Below are 22,414 nucleotides of genomic sequence, written 5' to 3'. Positions count from 1 at the left end.
GAGAGAGAGAGAGAGAGAGAGGGCAGGAGGGACTGCGAGTCACTTTTCCCATCGGATCCACAGACCAGACGCCAAGTGTTTAGCAGCAGAGCCCGTACACCGTCCGCAGTCAGTCTGCCTCAGCACCTTACTCGCCCGCAATGCCCTTGGATACTGCCGTCCCGCAGCTCATCTCCGCAACAACACAACTCTGACGGAATAACGCAATAGAACCAGAAGACACCTCACACAGTACACACACACACACACACACACACACACACTGCAGCGAAGGCATCCTGGATGTCTCCAGCATAATTACCAGTGTGTTGTTGAATTCCCATGCATGAAGCGAATGAAGAAGGTCCGAGAAGGATAACCAACCGACCGAGGCTGCAGGGTTTTGCTATACTGCAGTCAGAGGACCTGCCGGGGGGCTGTGTGTGCGTGTGCTGCTACCGGGGTTCCAGTGCGTCAAATATCAGAGGGCTTCGTGGCGCATCATCACCATACCACCATCATTATCATCCACTTCTTAGCTAGACTTCAGTAGTCTAGTCTTGCATGGATACATCATGGCCACGTTAGTATGCAGGGTACAGTTCTTGGATGACACGGATCCTTTCAACAGCACCAACTTCCCAGAGCCAACCAGACCTCCTCAGTACACTTTCAGGGAGGATATTCCTCTGATCAACCAGATAGCTGGAGTCCATAGGATTCTTAAAGCGCCACAGAAGGTCAGTATATTGTTTCATTTGGGTTTTTTTGCTAGTGTTTTTCTTATGTGTATTTTTTTCCTCTTGTTTTGATTTGTGTGGCATAATATGGGGTGCATGACAACGGTACAGTAATGATGTTATTCATTGAAACAGTTAGCTGGTCCATGGCCAGGCATGATACAGCAAAAAAAATAATAACAATAACGGCCTGAGCCAAATTACTTGCATAGTTTGCGACTTTAAGGTTCCTGGGCAATAGACCTGCAGCAGCAGCAGAGGAACATTTTTCTTATCAATTTTGGGATGCTGACAAATCTGCATGTTTGCAATGCATATAGGCCACTTTCACTATAGTCTGTGATTGATGCCATACACATGATTCAGTTATCCTCCTAGCTATTGCAATATCCAGTTCTCTGAACAATCTGCAGCAGAACATAGGCCACCAATATTACAGATATACCTGTATGTGCATCAGGGGAGATACATTCATATTGCTGTGCTAGGCCTGTACTGTAGGACAAGAAAGAGGAGGGTGTGGGAGATAGGATCTGTTTTCAGGAGAGGATGGATGGAATTAATGCGTTTCCGATGTGCAGTGGTGAGACGGTGAACAATACTGCTGCTGTTGTGAAAACATCAGGAAGGTCACTAGGTCAGTGCACCAGTGTGCATGGAGCCACATGGTATAAAGGAGAGACAGGATCACTTGAAGAAGTGGTGATCATTATAGTACTGGGAGGTAGTATTGGCTGAGCCGATACTGGCATGGGTTCAGGGTTGATATAACAGAGCCGTGCGGGCTGTCTGGATGTATAGTGGAAACTACACTTTGAAAGTGTAGTTGTGTTTCTCAAAGTGGGTGGTGCCTTGCCTTGACGCAAGTCCAGCAGTGCAGAATACTTTTTGGACAATATTTGGAATTAATCAGTGTCACTTGCACTTTACTTGTGCATTATTTCCCAGTCTACAGCACACCAAGTCTCTTCAGAAAATATAGCAGTCAGATCTATAAGCTTGTAGATCGGCTATTTTTGGTGAATGTTCCCCCCAACCCAGAATAGGGATGCTGGGGTTTACTGGAAGTGGTTATTAAACGCCAAGTATACCAATTATTTTCAATCTGTCCTAATGGAAACGCTCAAGTTTTCCTTACATACTGTATCATATATAGGGGGAAAGATTTACATATTTTGCTATGAAGTAACACAATTCAGGGGTGCTTGTGGATGAAAAAGGTATTTACAGGGGTGACCTGAGCTCTCCCAAAATGTTTGAGAACCACTGAAATAGATCAATGGGCTGGAAGTATGGTGCAACCCAGTGTAGGCCTTGGATTTGGTAGAACCTTCCACATGTAGCCAGCCAGAGGAAAGTGGTGGTGGTGGTGGTAAGGGGGGGGGAGGAGGCATTGGAGAAGTTGATATGTTATGACACAGTGACATGAGGGGCGAAGAGAGAACATTGGGAGCCCAGCCAGGAGGAGAGGGTAGCTGGAGGTGATGAGACGGCACATGAATAAAGCTTGCGCGATTACGAGGGTCTCTCTTCTCTCAGAGGTATATAGGGTCCGACCCCACAGATGTCGGAGGAGCCAGAATGCACGCCTGCAAGATTAGCTTTGTTGCTGCAACTTAGTCTGAAATCACACCTTCAGCACGGCAATTGGTTTATCTAGTATTACATTCTTGGCAGGTAGTCTGGTATTCTCTCTGTGGTGATATTATATCGCTGGTGATGGATTGTCAAAAATGAGGTGCAGGTGCTGGGCAGCCATCCAACTAGGGCAGTGGATCTCAAAGTGGGGCCCGGGGTCCCCCCCAACACATACAATCAAGTGCAACTTCATTTTAAAATGAGGAGCAGTTTAACCCCTTCATTCTAAAACAAGAATGACTCAGTCATAATTGCCAGCAGCTGCAGCAAGCTCTCGTTTATGAACAGCTATATTCAGTTTGTGTGCTTCAGCCTCTGCCTCAGCTCACGGCTACCCGTTGCGGCGTTCAGAGTACGGGTTTTATGCCGTTCAGACTATGGGTTTTATGGGTAAGTCTGGTTTTATGGTTGGCTTAGAGGCAGCCAATGATGAAAAAGTCTACTATAGGTTGCTAGTAGATATGTTGTGCATTGCAAGCAGCTGGCAAAAATAATAAAAATGGCAGATGTACTGTATGCAACAAGCTCACAGTGAAAGTGAGCTTATAGATCAGCTATCTAACTATAAATGTGCCGTGTGTGTGTGTGTGTGTGTGTGTGTGTGTGTGTGTGTGTGTGTGTGTGTGTGTGTATTTGTGTGTGTGTGTACGGTTGTAATGCACGTAACACAAGAACCGTTAGCTCAAATTTGACACACGCATTCCACATCCCCACAGGGAGTGCAGTGCCCGGCCTTGAGTCAGTGGCATACACCGTTGTCCAGAAACACCACAAAAGGCTCTGGTCAGGCTCTGCCAGTGGACCTAATGAGCCCAAGTCTGTGCAATTTCCAGCCTCTGCCTCAGCCAATTGATTGCCATGGCAACCCCACACGTGACAATTACTTAACCAGTCCACTTTGCACTCTTCAGACACAGGCAGACAGACAGAGAGATACAGAGATCTCCATGTGGGACACAGACAGACAGTTATATAGCGGAATATTCGCTTCAGCGATTCACTATGGGAGCGCTCCCTCTGAGCGCGAGACACAGAATAATTATTAATAAACTCACATTCTACTAGTCGAATGGGCCTTTGCGACATGCCGTATTCCGTCACCTCCCCGGGTATAACCGGCGAAATACGCGCATGCGCACTAATTCGATTTTCTTCTGCTCGTGAGACACAAGCTTTCATATCACTGAGATCCTTTTTCCGATACTGGTTAAATAAAACAATTAATCTCAATAAGGACGGGTCTGCAATTCGACCTGTACCGCGAGGTTCCTTTATCGGTGATCTCACCTCGGTGATATAAGCTCACGAATTTAAGACTTCTATCGCTAAGTAAGTACTCGCTGTGTAAGCTAAAACTGCTTAGCCTGTTAGCTGCTGTATAAGCCTTTGTTAGCTAGTTAGCCCCGCTGTGAAAGCATAGCTTCTAGCCTGTTAGCTGCTGTACAAGCATAGCCTTTGTTAGCTAGTTAGCCCCGCTGTGAAAGCGATAGCTTCTAGCCTGTTAGCTGCTGTATAAGCCTAGCCTTTGTTAACTAGTTAGCCCCGCTGCATAAGCGATAGCTTCTAGCCTTTTTGTTCGGGTTGCTGTATAAGCCATACACTGTCTCGTGCTGCACAAGCCGTGTCGTTTATCTCCGTTGCTGTACCTATTAGCTGCTAGTGTACTGTAACCACAGCAGCATGTCTGAACGGAGTTGTTCTAGAGCTTCAGCCCGCCGCTATCAAGGCGACAAGTACCCGATGCAACAAAAGACATGTAAGAACCGCTCTTGCGGCAACTCCATGTCCGGATGGGACCAGCACAACTTGTGCGCCTACTGTCTGGGCCTCGACCACGCAGAAGAGGCCCTAGATTTTCCGGATAAATGTCTTAAGTGCGCGAACATGGACAAACGCAACCTTTGGCGCCGTCTGACCCGTGTACGGAAGTTATACGAGTCCCCCGAGCGCGACAACGACGAAAACTATGATGACTTCGAGGACCGTCTGCTCGAAGACTCACAAGATGGATGCCGTGCAGGCCCCGCCACGGTAAATAACACACGGCCTAGCCATAGTCCCTCGTGTGTACCAATGAGCTCAGGGATCCCCTTACCCTCTGCTGATTATAATAATAATGACCAGAAAGATGTTTTCATCAGGCAAGGCGCCAGGCCCCGCTCCACTGCGTCGGCCACGGTAAGTAGGCCTCCACCAGACGAAGTAGCCTCCACGTCTAGACCCTCTGAGTCCCAGGGGGCCCCAGTAGCGATGGCCAAGACCCCCCCAGTCTTTGACATGGACAAGGACTTCCCGCCCTTGACCCACGGCCCACGTACCGACCATGAATGGGACGGAGACGGGGACGAAGGCGACGACATGGAGACCGGCCTTCCCTCCTACCAACACTATAGAGTGCTGGACCAGGTCCACGACTCCGACTACGACGACGACGACGACGTCATTGTTGAGGAGGAATATGTTGATGTGGACGGAGAGCAGCGGGCCGAGGACCCTCCGGCCGTCGACGCCCAAGCAGCTGCTATGGCGGCCGAACAGGCAGCCCCTGCTGGACAGGAAGTGGCGCCCGTGCAGGGCGCCATCGCACCACCAGAGGCCAATCCACCTACAGCCGAGCTGCGTAAGCGAGAGACCGAGCTGCTGGATCTATACAGAACAGCAGCGGTCAGGTGCGGGCGAGACTGGCCCAAAGAGGACCCTGGCCTGCCGCCAGAGGACGGCTGGCAATGCCGCAGAGTCGTGCGGACCGAGCCTCCACCTAAAGACTCGCTGCCGCTCGCCGGAGGTTTTAAAAGTGTACTGACCCACACCTGGGCCGAACCTGCCTCTGACGCCAAGAAACAGCGCCGTCGGGGGCTGGCCCTAGACACCGAGCTCGCCAACGAGGTGGGCTTGCTAGGACTCCCAAAAATAGACAGGGCCACCGCAGGGTACCTGGTGAACCCTCACAGCCCTCACTACTTCCCCATGGATAGGGACCCGGTTTTCCCTGACAAGAAAGACAAGGACGCCTCGCTAGCTCTCAACCGCCTCTACGACAACATGGTGACCATTGCCAAGTCAGCCAACGCAGGGGCCCTACTGCAGGGCTCCCTATCGATGCTCTTGGCCGAGGCGGGTGCAGCTCCCACTCCGGACCAACTGGCCGAGGCCCAACGCCTCGTCGATGAGATCATAGAGCTCACGCTGACCGTCACGGAGGCTGTTGGACGAGGCATGGCCAACGCAGTCCAACAAGAAAGAGTGAGATGGCTGGACGTGTTTCCAATTCCAAACCCAGGTGACGTCCGCTCTGTAATGCTTAGAGGGTCCATTACCCATGAGGGCCTGTTCCACGACGCTCTAAACAAGCTCATCGCCTCCGGAGAGGAGCAGAAACGGCAAGCCGAAGCGGGGAGCCACCTCCCCCGCCCGGGTAGACCTGCTCAGTCAGCCCCGCCTCCTCCTGCTCGCCAGCCTGCCGAGAGGCACAGCCGTCAGGCCTGGAGAGTCCGCAATGAGCGTCCGTCCTCCCGCCCCCCCCCCTTCACGGGGAGAGGGGAGGGGTCACGTGCATTCAACCAGACCCGTGGAAGACAGCGAACGCCTCGTGGAGACGACCGCCGCCGCCAGAACTCCCCATCACGCAGAGGCGGATTCAGGGGACGTGGACGCGGGCGTGGCCGCAATAAATAGCAGGCCTGGCCCTGCCTCGGGGGGCCGCAGAGGGCCAGCCCCCCAGCACCCCTGGTTCTGGGTTTGAATCCGTCGGGAGTGGTCTCGGACCTCGCCGGCGGACCACCTCCAAAGAGGTTAAAATTGTGCTCACACCGGATCGCAGTAGACGACGTTGGTGTTCAGAGTGTACACAATTTCCACACTGTGAAATATTCTGTAAATGTACAAGAATGTCATATTGCAAAATGTTCTGTGGATGTTTTTTCTGTAATAAAATATTGCAAAATAAAAAAACAAACAAAAAACCCAAATACAAACCCGAACCCAGAGGGTCATGAACCCACCTTCAAGAGAGCCACTGCGGCTCTCGGGAAGTGTGGGGGGACGTGTCAACAAAGTGACAGGTCACAGCCTCAGACCTGTCACTTGCTGGCACCGTCACGGCCAAATTTTCCAGGATTGGTCGCCCCCGCCACCAGAGGGCGCCATTGCACCATCAATGAGCGCCAGGCCGGTGGCGGAGAATTCTGTGTCATCTCACAAGGTGAGTCAGGCCGCTGCCAGCCCCTGTCCAACAGGGGGCAGCATAGTACCACAGAAAAATTCTCCAGTAGTTATAGAGAATCCACTAGCTCTACATTTAGAACAGTGGAAACAGATTGGTGCATCTCCGTGGGTGCTGCGCACCATCGCCCGCGGATACAAGCTACAGTTTGCAATGAGACCACCCGTGTTCGAGAAGATTGTTATGTCACACGCGAGTGGTCAAGCGGCGGATGTACTACGATCGGAGATAGTCTCTTTGGTAAACAAGAGAGCCATCAGGGAGATTCCCACGAACGAGAGCAAGATGGGTTTTTATTCAAGATACTTTCTCGTACCAAAAAAGGGGGGGGGGCTAAGGCCTATCCTAGACCTCCGTGCTCTCAATCGACACATGAAAACTTTCCGCTTCAAGATGCTGACAGCGGACTCGCTAGTGCGTTCTCTGCGCCAGGGCGACTGGTACACCAGCGTGGATTTAAAAGACGCCTATTTTCACATCCCTATCTATCCACCGCACAGGAAGTTTCTGCGCTTCGGTTTCGAGGGGAAGCTATACGAGTACATGGTGCTGCCGTTCGGGATGTCCCTCTCTCCCAGGGTTTTCGTGAAATGCACACAAGCCGCCATCGCTCCACTGAGACGGCGGGGGGTCCGCATCGCAACCTACATAGACGATTGGCTGATCTGCGCGAGCTCACCACCGGAGACGCTGTCCCACACTCAACTAGTGGTGAGTCTCCTATCTTCTCTGGGTTTCAGCATAAATCACGTGAAAAGCATTTTAGTGCCTGCACGGATAATAGACTATATAGGCATAACACTGAACTCTCTCTCTTTCACGGCCAGGCTGAGTCAAGAGAGAGTCAAGTCATTCCGTGCATGTTTGACTCTTTTCAGAACAGGTCACAAGGTTGCGTTTGGAACTTGTCTGAGGATGGCGGGCCTCATGGCCTCGGCCATCTCCCTGGTACGCCTAGGCAGGTTATATATGAGACCGTTTCAGGCATGGCTGAGATCTCTGCGGATCCCCAGCAGTCAGCGACACAGACGGGTCCTAGTGACAGCGGAATGTGTGCTGGCTCTGAAATGGTGGAATGGTCAAAATGTCCTAACAGAGGGCGTCCCCATGGGGATAGTCCTCTCCAGAAAGGTGGTCACTACGGACGCGAGTCTATCGGGGTGGGGTGCCACCCTCGATGGGAGGACGGCCAGGGGGACATGGGACGCCGGCCTCCGAACCGCCCACATAAACTATTTGGAGTTAATGGCGGTTCTACTAGCTCTACACCGTCTCAAGCGGTTTCTACGTGGTTGCCACGTGCTGATACGCACGGACAACACTACGACGATGTACTACATCAACAAACAGGGCGGACTCAGGTCACGCCAGCTGCACATGCTAGCACGCCAGCTGATTTTGTGGTGCGACGAGCACCTCCTCTCGATCAGGGCATGTCACGTCCCAGGTCTCCTGAATGCAGGGGCCGACCTGCTATCCAGGGGTCCGCTCAGGTATGCAAACTGGTCTCTACATCCCGCGGTAGCGGCACAGGTTTGGGACAGGTTCGGGACTCCCGAGGTGGACTTGTTCGCCTCAACAGAGGACACGAAATGTCCCCTGTTCTTCTCTATCGGGGGGGAGGCACCTCTGGGCTTGGATGCTCTAGCTCACGGGTGGCCTCGGTCTCTGCTATATGCGTTCCCCCCACTGTCCCTGATCCTTCCCACGCTAAACAGGGTGAGGACTCAGGGCCTGACCTTGATCCTGATCGCTCCGTCATGGGGGTCGTGGAGGTCGGAGATAACTCCGCTCCTGTACGACCGCCCTTGGCAGCTCCCGCTGCGGGCGGACCTGCTCACTCAAGTGAGACACGAAATATTCCATCCCCAACCGCACGCGCTGGACCTGTGGGCCTGGCCCGTGAGAGGTTGAATCTGCAGGATGAGGGCCTACCTCCTAACGTCATAGCGACTATTCAGGGAGCTAGGGCCCAGTCGACCAGAAAACAGTACGATGTAGCCTGGCGGGTCTTCGAACGGTGGTGTTTGAAGAGGCCTGGGCAAGTAGTCCCGTACCTGGCCTCGGTGAAGGAAGTTCTGACCTTCCTTCAGGAGTTCTTGGACGACGGAAAATCCTTCTCCACGGTGAAGGTCAATCTGGCAGCCATTTCGTCCTGTCACATAGGTATTGAGGGGAAGACCTTGGGTGAATACCCCCTAGTACGTCGCTTCATGAAGGGCGCGAACAGGGCACGTCCGGTCTCTCGGTCTATGGCTCCGCCATGGGACATATCTCTGGTTCTGGACGCTCTTATGGGGGCGCCGTTTGAACCTCTGGAGTTGGTGGAGCTAAAGTTCCTATCGCTCAAGACCGCTCTGTTGATCGCGCTGACGACCGCTAAGCGGGTTAGTGACATGCATGCCTTATCTGTAAGTGCGGACTGCATGTTCTTCAGTGTAGATGGACTTAGGGTGACGGTGAAACCGAACCCAGCCTTTGTGCCTAAGAATTTTCTCGCTCGGAGTGTTCCTGTTGATCTGGGGTCGTTCCATCCACCTCCTCATGCGGGGGAGGAGGATAGGAAGTTACACTCTTTATGCCCAGTGAGGGCGTTACGGATATACATGCAGAAAACAGCTCCCTTGAGGCAGGGTAGCCAGCTGTTTGTGGCATGGGGCGCTGGGGCGATAGGTAAACCTGTCACGAAGGTGCGGCTTTCCCGGTGGATTGTGGAAGCCATTCAACTGGCCTATGCTAGTACGGGTACACCCCCGCCGGATGGCCTGAGGGCACACTCCACGAGGGGTGTGGCGGCATCCTGGGCGTTGTTCAAGGGTGTCTCGATACAGGACGTCTGTACGGCGGCGAGCTGGTCGTCCCCGTCGACGTTTGCGAGGTTTTATAACCTGGACGTAGCAGAGCCGGCTCTGGCTCATGCTGTCCTTGGTGTCGCGTCTGCACGCGGCGGTTCGCATAGGTAGGCCCTGGTTCAGGTAACTTAGGTTAGCCCAGAGCCTGGGGCATAGGTTTAGGCCCTGGAGCCATGAGGTGGTCCAAGACCATCAGCCCAGTTAGCCCTGAGGTGCTCTAGACGGCCTTTGGGCTGTCTGCGCCTCACTAGGTAGGGACATGGCCAGCGGGTCGGTGACCCGGGTGGCCTTCGTCTGCCTGTCTTCCCGAATCCTGGTTGTGGTCACTGTGTCAGGGACGCAGGTGGCCACGGAGGTATACCTGTCGGATGGGTGTGTCACGTCAGTGATATGGTGAAGGGAGTTTATGAAGTCTCCCATAGTGAATCGCTGAAGCGAATATTCCGCTATATAACTGGAGGTTACGCAGTAACCGTGGTTATATTAGGGATATGAGTGAAGCGATTCACCAAGATACCCTTCTAGCTTGTTACGGCAGAAGGAAAATGTTCACCGAATTAGTGCGCATGCGCGTATTTCGCCGGTTATACCCGGGGAGGTGACGGAATACGGCATGTCGCAAAGGCCCATTCGACTAGTAGAATGTGAGTTTATTAATAATTATTCTGTGTCTCGCGCTCAGAGGGAGCGCTCCCATAGTGAATCGCTTCACTCATATCCCTAATATAACCACGGTTACTGCGTAACCTCCAGTTACAGTACACGAACGTGCATGTGTGTTTAAGAGTGCAGTTGTTTTGGGGGTGGGGCAGGGGAAGGTCATGATGAATGCTTGTGAATGTGTGGGTGGGCAGGGGATTTATGTGCTTTGGAGATCTGCATATAGTCACAGTATATGATTTATTGTCATTTTTTAATGTCAAGCACACTTAATGATGCACAGCCTGTGTAGCTAGTTCAGGCCATATAGAGTTATAATGTGTCTAGGGGGCGGATTGCCCCGCCCCCACCTATTCATTTCATCAAGCTGCTCGCTGGCATTCGAAGCACCCGGAAGTCTGCTGGAAGTACCACAAATGAGGGATTGGTCTCCATGTTGAGCATTATAGAAGCATGCACAGTATAGCGTTTTAAATGCGAAAATGTTGCTATCCCACATTTGACCACCAGGCGACGGCTGCTTCACTGTTCTACCATGGTTTGAGGGCTTGGTTCAGGCAGACAACTCAAGGCAGCGCGCCCATAGACATAAACAGGTAGACGCCTCCTCCGGCTCTGGGGCATGTGTATCGTATGGCGCCATATTTGAGCTCAATATGTCTTGAACTTGTCCGAATCATCACTTCCTCTTCCGTGACATCACTTCCTAGTCCTGGAAAAGACATGCTGTGATTGGCCAGTAGTCATTTTGAGTGGCTCTGTTTCTAGATCCCCCTGGGAGGTCTTAATTCATTCCCTGTAATACTATTTGGCGTATAACATAACACAAATGTTCATGCTTACAGGGAATGAATAGAGACAGAGCCCTGATGTTTCATATATCTATGCTCAAATTTATACTGAATAAAAAGATTGTATTCAATCCAAGACATGTCTGACTGAGCTGCGGATGAAACGTGGAAAAAACTTGACTTGACTGACCAGAGCCAGTAGATCCAGACAGTCTGCCCCCCCCCCCCCCCCCGCAGTACAAAACCATAGTTCTATGTGACCGAGGGGTCAAAGTTGAACGAAAGTTGTGTTATGTGGTAGAAATAGGTCAACACAACTACAGCAATAAAGATTGCTTTCCTTACACAGGAACACATGCTGTAGTCTGTGGATATAATGATTGAAGATGCTATGTACACAGACACAGGCCACCGTATATCCTCATGTCCTTTATATGGCAGTGGCTCTCAGTGTGGGGTTTAAGTTATAACATTCAGCACTTAATCTAATCTCCAAAGTGACTTTGGGTACTTCTGAGCTATTTTTATTATTATTATTAGTAGTAGTAGTACTATATATTAGGCGTCCGTGGCCTCTAATGTATCAATGTGGGGGGTCCGACCTTGACATGAAAATGTTTAGAACCACTGCTCTATGAGCAAGGTGCCACCTTGTGACTATAGAGTCATACTAAATGTATTAGACCAAGTCATTAAAGTTGAATGGTCAGGAAATCAGATGATTGAATGAATGAAGCATTGATTGATTGAAGATTAATCTGGTCTTCTTATCTTAACTTGATAATGTCTTCCTTTATCCAGGGTTTCTGAGAAGTCATGCTCTTTCCCAGCGACGCCCTGCTACATATAGATAGACTTGATTGATTGATTGATTGATTAAATACTTTATTAACAGTTAAAAGCACAGAGGTACAGTTATACAACGATGCTAAAAGGATAACGCAAAATCCCCCGGGGGCTTGTTTCCATTATGGTCATGTGTATTCAATTCATCAAGACAAGCACACACACAAGTTCCACAACCAGCATTGTCTGCTGTTCAACCAATGGGCAGCTTAGAGTGGTGTTTGCCCTCAACAGTAATGACTGAAGCATAGGGGAGATGTGTTCTCCACTTTCAATCCGGTGACCTTATGTTGGGTATAATGTCATGAGGCGAAAAAAAATAACAGATTTTCAAGCTGGGGGTCCACACGTTAACTCTGTCATTCTCTACCGTTTCGGACGCGGGGCGGCTTGCCGGAACCGGGCCGGAACCCTGGCCGCGTTCCTGTGGGTCTGGAACTTCCGGGGACCCCCGGGGGACCCCCACACGGAGTTGCACCACTCACTTCACATAGGTGTGATTTTTTAGATTTTGAAGCGGCCGGTCAAACTAGTAATAAAATACATGTTTGGAAGCCTCTTCCATAAACATGAGCGAGTGGCCTCGGATATTTCGTAAAAGCAAATCTGCAACGTCTTCATCTGGTTGGGCTGTAACAGCACAGCAGGAACAATAGGTTTACAATCAACACCTGAACAGCATTTTCTTTACTGTGTTAATTGTTTAGGAAACAGGCTACTTCTGTGCAAAATCACATGCTGTGGGACTTGGCCTGACAAAATGGTTCCGTCATGAGATTTGACTTAGCTTGCCTTTATTCCACCCATGCCCCATCATCTCTGATGAACCCAAGTGAATCCAAACCGTTCAGACTTCCTCTGCTATATAATTACAACTTGACATATCTAGGGATCACTGACATATTCTGTCGTTTTCCCCCATCCTCAGCACTTACATTTTGAAAGCCCCTCAATATGTTATTTTTGTTTTTTTGTTTTTGCGTTTGGCCCAGTGTCACATCCCAGCTGTTTGATGAGGGGACAGTAACAGTGCTCATTGTTTTGACCAGCAGACATTTGTCCTTCACTTTTATCCAGATTCAATAGGCAGTTTTGAACATGTTATCCATGATTCAATAGGCAGTTTTAAGCATTTTATCCATGATTCAATAGGCCGTTTTAAACAGGCAAACAGTAACTAAGCATTTCTTCCTCACTACTGCATGATTGCACTATAAAAATAAAAAATAATAATAAAAGGGGAAAAAAAGGCTAGCAAGCACACTGGTACACAGTTGGACAGGAGCTTGTTCTCTGTCCGAAAGCTTACATTCAGAACGAGTATGTTCCATGTATGTTAATACAGTATAACTACTGTATCACTACCAACTGCTCAATATATAACACACAGTGTTGATGTACTTTGTCTCCGTTTTATACCAGAAGGCCTATGGGACAGAGGATCCCAGAAAGGAGTGCCTGTGCCAGTGTGAAACTCAGCAGTGGCTGCGTAGTGAACCGTGCTGCTCACATGTGCATTAGTGGTTAGTTAGCAACGGCAATAGCTTGGGGACGCAGCTGCTGCTGTTGTTGCTTTTCATACGAGGAAACAGTCTGATGTTTACAGCGCCGTGTCAGCACAAGCCCCATCCCACCCCTGCCCCACTGGACAATTAATTCACACTTTCACATTGGTTTTTATTTTGGGGTAAACATTATACAAGGCGAGCTACTGTCTACTTGTGCCAAGTGCCGCAGGGCTGTGGGCAGGGGGAAATCCCACATTTGCGTTGTTAATGGGCTAAAATTGTTACTTGTCTGCTTCTCCTGTCTGCTGTCATTGTCATTATACTTTGGTCAACTCGACAAACCTGCTGCCCGTGTCTGCACTGCAGTGCATGGATGTGCAGAGCAGGCTGGTATAAATAGCCTGGTTTTAACACATGGTGCCAAGGGAGCCAGCAGAGCAGACCTCCATGTTCTTTTCTCTGGTTCTCCTGGGCTGTCCCCATCAGCATGTACAGTATCCTGTAGTCTTTGGAGGTGTGGGGGCGAAGGATGTTGAGCACAATCAACCTCTGGGTTCTGTCATGGCTGACGTTGATAAAATACAACCTTTACAACTAATCAAACAAAAATACGAAAATAAACGGAGCGCTGAATTCAAGCAGGAGGCCTGATAAAAAAAATCTGCACGATTTGCGCACTCAAAATAGCCGATCTCCGTCTATATTACTCATGCTTACTGCACTCTTATCTCCATATTCTAACTTTTTGTGGTTTGTCATAAATGAATACCCGACTTGATCACAGCGTCACACAAAAGCATTCAAAGTTTGGCAGTTGGCCGGCAGGCCCTACTACCCTGCAGAATGTAACTTCTAACGGTCTGATCTCTGCATTATTCAGCAAATGTATTTTTATGACATCCTTTTGAAGATATTAATAATGCACGCAACTTTTTTAAATGCAAGCAACGTTTTGATGCCGACGTAATGAGTTCTTTGAAACAACATTTAGGAAGCAAGCAAGCAACTACACTTTAGAAACAAGCCCTCCAAAAACCTGCAACTACCAATAGTTACAAGAGACTTTACAGAAAAACAAGCCAAAAGATGCTTATAATAAGCAGACTTGGCAACTCTGCCCGGATCAATAAAGGCGTATCGTATCGTATCGTATCGTATCGTATCGTATCGTATCGTATCGTATCGTATCGTATCGTATCGTATCGTATCGTATCGTATCGTATCGTATCGTATCAGCACCTCATCTATTGACCAGAGTCTGTCTGTATCTATGGAAAGTATGACTCGGCGATGCATGGCTGCCTGACTCGGCTATTTTTCATCTCACGGATCTGCACTGAATAATTCATGGTTCTTTTTTCAGACCACTGACTGTGCTGCATAAAACAAAACACACACACACACACTTCCAGAGGTCATCATCAGTGTGCTGTCGCTGTGAATCCTATTCAGTGTGTGTCAATATAATTTCCCATTGGCCGACCTTTTCAGTGCATTTGCAGGCTATGGTTGGCTATAGTTGTGATGTTCTGTGGGCTCTGCGACCTTGAAGTGTTCGAGACGAGTCAGCTCTGTTTGGCAACGCTAAAATGTGAAGGCAGGAACATTGAGGCTGCTGAGTCCTGGGGGAACAACGGAGACACAGAGTTGAACAATTTCACTTTCTTTTTTGTTTTGTCGGTGGGCGAATGGTTGTTTTCCTGCAGAAATGACAGAGTTCCATAATGAGAAGTTATGCTACTGTAAAATACAGACTGTCCCTCCTTCATGCCCGTCAAAGGCCTCCTCAGTCTTTTTACACAGTGGTTCTCAAAGGTTTCCGTACCAAGGACCCCACATTGATGACCTCGAAGCGATGCGTTTCCAGCTTGTGGATCTGCTACTTTGGCACTTTTCTGTGACACTGTAGTATGATAATGATTAAGTAGGGCGTTCATTTCTGGGCAAAAAACCCCCCAAAAAGTTAAAATAAGAGCTTTCTGCCAGCAATATTGTGAGGCCAATGCGTTTATAAACGGTAAATGGTAAATTTATATAGTGCTTTTGTCCAAAGCACTTGAACACCAACCTGCACATCGGGAGCAATTAGGGGTTCATAGTCTTGCTCAAGGACACTTCGACACTAAAGGTCATTACACACTGGCGAATTAGCGACGTGATGCGAATAAGCGATCTGAAAATGCGAAATATTGCATGTTGCAGTTCGCTTGCGAATCTCTGCAAAATACGACACCAGAGCGAACAAATAAAGAGCGAAAACGGTTGCATTTTCGCACATTCGCCACTGATGTGGAAGCTTGCATGGACTTCAATTGTTTTAAATGCGAATTATTCGCACGAATATATCGCGTCGCCAATTTGCCAGTGTGTAATGACCTTAACTCTGGGGAGAGCCCGGGATCAAGCTGTGAACCTCGCGGTTCCCATCCTGCCGCTCTACTGGCCACTCTACCACTGAGCCACTGCCACCCCTTATACTTTTAGTGATAGTTATACAGGACTTTAACCTGGAACTAAAAGCATTTCTAGACTGGTATTGTTATTCTCTAAACAAAAACAAAAAACTTGTAACTGCTGTTACACATTGTTATGTAGAGCTGAGTCTCTCTCTCTGTCTCTCTCTCTCTCTCTCTCTCTCTCTCTCTCTCTGTCTCTCTCTCTCTCTCTCTCTCTCTCTCATTGTTTCCAGAGGAGAGAGAGCGTGCACAGTCTCATCATCATCCTCATGCTTGCCAGGAGTGCATCGTGTGCATTTTAACCAGTGTGCTAATAATTCCCTATAACATTCACACATGCAAGCACGCACAGAGAGAGACACCAGAAAGAACACTTACAGAAACAGACCATACAACGTGTGTGATGTTGCAGTCTCTGGAGTGGTACATTGTGTGGTTCACACATGTCAGAATGTGGGTTCCACTAGCAACCCTCCTGACCTTGTCGATAAGCCTTTTCACACAAGGCATAAAAGCAAAAACCTCGCAGCCACTGTGTGTGTGTGTGTGTGTGTGTGTGTGTGTGTGTGTGTGAGACCCAGAAAAACATCTCTGAAATTGAAAATTGTTGTGTGTTTATTTTTAGTTCTTGACTGCTGCCTTAAATTGCCTCTCTCTCTCTCTCTCTCTCGGCCAGTTGGGCCACAGTGCTGTGGTCACAGCGAGGGAGAGGCCAGACCTATATGTGTGTGTGTGTGTGTGTGTGTGTGTGTGTGTGTGTGTGTGTGTCTGTGTGTGTGTGTGTGTGTGTGTGTGTCTGAGCAGCGCAGAGCTGCTTGTGGTTTTCCAGCTTTGACCTCTCTGGCCACCGTACCGTGGCCACCGCCGGTTCAACACAGAGGGGGGGGGGGGGGGGGGGTCTGACGATGTAGCCAGTATCATGGATTAGTGTGTGTGTGTGTGTGTGTGTGTGTGTGCACTGTGCAGGGAGGGGGGGGTGCTCTTTTCTCTAATCACACATTAGGACTTGGCTTGGATTTTTCAGTCGGGGGATTTTATTTTGCATTAATCCATGCTGTATAGGCCTACTATCTGATAATCTGGAAGCACTAGATTACCAGTAACCAGTAGCCTGGTGGTGCTGATACTCTGGGACTATACAGTCCTGTAAGCATCAGGGAAAACAATGTCCAACGTCGTTATATAAACGTTGCTGTCGGGGCAGAAACCTCTTATCTCCATGCTAGAATATGGAATATTGATCACACCACAGTGTCACACAAAAGCATCAAAAGTAGCAGATCCACAAACTCGAAACACGGTGAAGTAACACATTTTTGAGCTTGCAGATCTGCTCCTTTTGCTGTTTTTGAGGGGTGCTAGCCCCCTCCTATATGTCCAGTTTTTGGTGTATGTGCACAAACTTTGTCCTACACAAACATTAAATTCCCATTGACAATTAATGGACAATTTTCACCATAGCTACGTCATGATGTTGTATGATGATAAGAGCGCCCCTCGCTTCACATGGGTGTGATTTTCTTTTTTTTATCCTGAAAAGTAACAGTTTTAGACATAATGAGTGATTGGACGGAATGACATCTGTGATGATTTGATTGGCTGAGCATGGAATGTGATGTATGATGATGTATGATGATAAGTAGAGACAGAGGAAAATCATGGACAAACGGAGGAGCTCAGGACGTGACCATGACAGTAAGGCCCTTTCTGAAACCAGTCCCTTGACTTGAAGTGCTCTCGGGAGGTTCCCTCGTCAGGAAGTGCCCCTCCAGCTGAATCATGTTCCCTTGATTAGGGCGCTGGGTATAAAAAACTGTTTGGAAATACACTCGCCCTCCTTGTGCAGAAACAGGAAACAGACAACATTCGTTGCCATTGTTACCATCATGCAATTGTGTTACCTGTTATTTTGTTTGTACAGTTATATTGCATTGCATCGTGTATGTTTGTGTGACATGTGGATTTCATTAATATGGAAAAAGGAAATACAGCGTGACTGTCAAAAATGACATGTCATACATCCATGGTGTTTATAAATCATTGTTACTTGTTTGTGTGGTTTCATTTATAGTTTTTCACGGTGGGGTAAATAATGAGCCCTTGTGAACATCAGTTGGAGCGCATCAGATGAAGATTGTTTAGGAGGAGTTTATTTTTCATTTATTTGTGGTGGTACTTACATTTGTAGGTCGCGGTTTCCATGTGGACAGAGAGCAGCGCTGCACAAGGCAATCGAGTCTAGATCGGCACAGACTCGCTCTTGAGGGCTTTATAAGCCACTTCCACTCAAGGCTGCTTGGTTTCGGACGACACTTACGGAATATGGCGCAGCCTCGCGTGAACGCGCATATCGAGGGCAAGTGTGTAGGGCGAGTGGCGAGGAGCTGGTTTCAGAAAGGGGGCTAGGCTTGATTGGAACCCAAACTATCAGTCATTAAGTAGCTGGGGGACCCCCCTGAACCCCTCCAGGGTCCACTGGGGTCCCTGAACCCCACATTGAGAACCACCAGTGGATTAATAATCGATAGCTTATAAAGTGGATTCTGTCTGGCAGAAATCTAGGTCTGGAAATCTCAACCTTTCACAGCAGAGAGAGAGAACTCCCATTTCTTGGATCCGATCTGGGTTAATTACTGGTTCAAATTCAGCTCTGTGTGTTTTATTTTTCTGGCTATTTCAGGTTGAGATACACACTGTGCAGTATGTGGTGAAAGATTCTCACTGGAACAGAAGATACATTTCTTTGGCCAGTCTGTGTAAGCTCAGTCCTACTAAAATAAGACAAAATGTGAGAAATCGTTGTTTTTTTTTCAGCAGCTGCATTCCTGACTTCATATAAAACCCTGTATTCTTGTTGGTCAAGTATTATAGTCGACCCCAGAAAGCTGAAGGTCCAGATGTTGGACTCTTCTTGTTTACTTTTGATTGATTCAAATTTCATTAATTACTTTATTAACTGTTTCAAAAAGTACAGTTATTATATACAATGATAATGAAAGGATGACACAAAAAGCCCAGAGGGCTTGTTTCCATTGTGGTCCTATCTTACAATCTCTGTACTGTACGTATTTACGTCTGTAATCTAAATCCACGCTTGTCGAGAACCGTTCCACCGATCGACTACACATTTGCCACGCACGTTGTAGATGTCCTATAGCATTGAGTCGGTTGGATAGGTCGTTGTCCCGATAAGCTCTGGCCATGGCAACATGCCTAAGCGTCACCATGACTCAGCCATAACCATATAAGGAGTTCCCAATGCAGCTACGCCCAAATGTGGAGTGTGTTGTTGTCTAACCTCGTGTCGTCATGGCATCAGCAAACAAATCAGACAGTCATGCCCATGTATAGGCATATAGCCTGCTGTTGACATCAGGGCTGTCATCACAGTGGGCAATATGGGAAATATATGCATGCAAAACATTGTATATTTGTGGTACATGGATTTCCAACTGTAGTAGGTCCAGTGTATTCAATTCATCAAGTACAATACTATACAAGGAGCAGTAAAAGTATATATTTACAGAAAAAACTGTGGAGGTAATTTCTTTTGACAAGCTAGAAGACTTGTGTATAGGTCTATAGGTAGGTTCTCTTCCATGGCGGTTTTGAAGGAGGGTAGGGACTAGTAGGGAGTCACACCTTTTTGATGGCTGTTGGTAGGGCATTCTGCACTTTGGTGGCATAATACTATAGTAGAATTAATTCACCCATGTTTGAGCCAAATCTGGGGGGAATGATAAATGAAGCTCCCTCTGTATCCATGGGCGTTTCTCACTCACGTAATTTGACAGGTACGGTATCTTATGAACCAGTCCCATTGCACGTTGCTGTAAGCTTCATGTCACAGTCACACCCATGCTTCTCTGAAGCCTGCCTACACTCACACCCATGCTTCTGCCTTGTGTCCGTAAGGCCTAAATATATACTGTATAGTGGCTCTAACTCTGGTCCTCTGCACGGCTGGATTTCTGTCGCTCTAGAAGTCTAGAATCTGTCCTTTAATCTGGAGAAACGCTCTACATCCCCCCTTTCTCCTTTCTCTTGAACATCTGATCACTTTCTCTCCGTTTGTCTCTCCCTCTCTTAGGTTTTCTCCTCCCCTCTCTGTCTCTGTCTGTTTCTCACTTTTCTGTCTCGGATGGTGCGTGGGTGTGTGTGTGTGTGTGTGTGCGTGCGTGCGTGCGTGCATGGCGCTTTATACTGCATACAGTCTGGGGACCACCAGGTGACCTTTAGGGGGTCTTGTCTGTAACTCTGAGAGTGAGTTATATAAATTAGCACTGAGGATTTTACAGAGAGAAATGTTATATGAGATGGTATCAAACTGCAGGGCTCCCTGAAATCTATAAGGTTGAGAATCACTAGTATGCATTATACAGGAACAGTACATCTGATTCCTAAGGGACTGTATATGGTGTCTAGTAGTCAGAGCTGTGTGTGTGTGTGTGTGTGTGTGTGTGTGTGTGTGTGTGTGTGTGTGTGTGTGTGTGTGTGTGTGTGTGTGTGTGTGTGTGTGTGTGTGTGTGTGTGTGTGTGTGTGTGTGTGTGTGTGTGTGTGTGTGTGTGTGTGTGTGCTCGCGTGCGTGCACGGCCACACACTCGTGTTTTATCTCATGCGCCGTTCCTTCAACCCTTGGAGTGAAGTAGAGAGAGGGAGAGAGAGAGAGAGAGAGATGGCGAGAGAGAGTTATCCCAGTCAGTCAACCACATGTTTTGTTTTGTTGAGCATTGCTGTACTACAGTAATACAAACATCAAAGCGTGCTGTCGTGTAAAATGTGTTTCCCAGACCCTCACCCCCTAACCCCCTCCCTCCCCTTTCTAATGAACTTTACTGTCATCTGTGGGGAGGGGAACCCCACCACATCAAAGGCATGGCAGCGATCACGTTTGTTTCATTTCAAACACGCTCCGCATTAGTACTTCTCTCTGCGTGTGTTTGTTTACATGTGTGCGGCCGCGTTGTGCCTTCAACGTTCACAGTGGAGGGAAGAAAACCCTGCTCGGTCTTTTGAACTCGGCGCTGCTTATATTTTCTCTGTAACACCCAGAGAGTGCTCGTAGAAACGAATTGGCCCTCAGGATACGCCACGTGCAGTGTATTGTACACTGAACCCAGCGAACCAGATCACCTGGAGTGTCAGGATCTAGTATGTGACACGCTCTACTATGTGAAGAGAAACTCATTTTGGATAAAAAGCTAAATCTGTTTTTCTCCTCTCCTGAACAGTTAGTCTTGCTGCCATGACTGTCTCTGTATCAAAAATAGTCACATACATACATACAGTGACAAAAACACAATGTGTGTGTGTGTGTGTGTGTGTGTCTTCGTCCCGTGGTGCTGCTTGTTTAGTCGTCCTCCTCTTCTCTCCTTGGAGGTTAATGTGTGTGGCAGTTCACCCTGCCACTGAGGATTTATTGGACGAGTCCGACCTGTATTAAGTTCTGATTATGTTATTTCTAATGTAACAGGACGGTCGGGACACAAAAGGGTTAAAGTTTGAATTATTATGTATTGTGTATGTTGCAGAGATTTATATTATTTTGGGATGTGTATGTTTAAGGGTTGATTGCTAATTGCTTGTTGTCTCCATGGTAGGGAGCAACCATCAGCTGTGGGGTGTGGGGAACATACCAACAGTATGAGTGTTTGACAGTATGGCACTGTGGCAGTACCCTGTTTTCTCGTTGTTTAGATATGGTTAAGTGATTGAATAAGTGATGTATTATAATAATGTGATGAATATGTGTTGTCCCTGGACATTATGAAATACTGGTGTAAATTGTGGAATCAATTCAGGGTGGTATGTTCCAGTGGGAGGGGCTTAGCCTTTATAGGTAGGGACTAGGTGGGCGGCGGCCTCCCACTGCCTGGCAGTCAAAGCAGGACTGTGGAGGTGGAAGGAGCGAGGGCCACCTGTCCAGTATTATAGGTAAATACTTTTGTCTTGAGTGAATTAAGACGAACATCTCTGCATCAAGGACTGCCTGGAGGTTAATGTGTGATAAAGACAGAATGCTTTCTCACTTTTCCTCTTGAGCCACACATTTTCTGTTTGGCATAACCTCATTTCATACTCAGTATTCCCACATGTCAGTATTCAGTCATTATCAAACAGTTTGCTAACTATGCATGCCGGCTAAGTTAGCAATCAGTTGATCTTGACTTCTAGCGTTTTATATGCATATATTAATTTCATTTCATCATTTGGACAGAGACAATTGGTTGGTCAAACATACTTTTATTCCTTTCAAAGTCCAACAGTTTGACAACATAGTAATGATAACTCAAACACCCACTACTCACACCATCCTCATTTCCTGGTCAAAAGTACACAAAAGAGTCACCACTGAATCCACTGCTCCTTTTATAGGTGGAGGATTCAAATTGGGTTGCACCATGTTGCAGGGGTGCATGTGTCTGGTACGTATACTATTTCATATGATTGCAACGAGACGGGTTGTTTAAGAACTGGTTTGTTGATTACTTTGGTATTGACAAATATACTGTAAATGTTGGGAAATGTTTTCTGTGTTGCATGTTCACTAGATTTGTAAGTGAATGCTTTGGGGAAACCTGTCTCCAGACAGATGGTATGGGCCAATAGTCAGAGGCCTGGGTTTGAGTTGATGTAGTCAGTCCATGGTGAGACATGAGAGGAAGGGGCACAATGTGGGAAGCTCTGCCCTAGGACAGTGTTGGGACTGGTCATGTCCACA

The 22,414-nt window shown here is 48.0% G+C and overlaps 1 protein-coding gene across 1 annotated transcript in view; it reads left to right on the top strand.

The window, feature by feature from the left end:
• Positions 1 to 22,414, top strand: part of LOC308318678 (FH1/FH2 domain-containing protein 3-like) — a 179,323-nt gene continuing 156,909 nt past the window's right edge. Inside the window, exon 1 of the mRNA XM_080768302.1 lies at positions 1 to 719. Within this exon, the coding sequence (XP_080624428.1) occupies positions 555 to 719 (165 nt within the window). The 5' untranslated portion in view covers positions 1 to 554. The remainder of the gene's footprint in view (positions 720 to 22,414) is intronic.

This window comes from Protomyctophum bolini (genome assembly GCF_963924005.1).
Source record: "Protomyctophum bolini genome assembly, chromosome: 7".
Classification (NCBI taxonomy): Eukaryota; Metazoa; Chordata; class Actinopteri; order Myctophiformes; family Myctophidae; genus Protomyctophum; species Protomyctophum bolini.
Note: the sequence above shows the minus strand (reverse complement) of the source record. Positions and strands in the feature narration are given on the sequence as shown.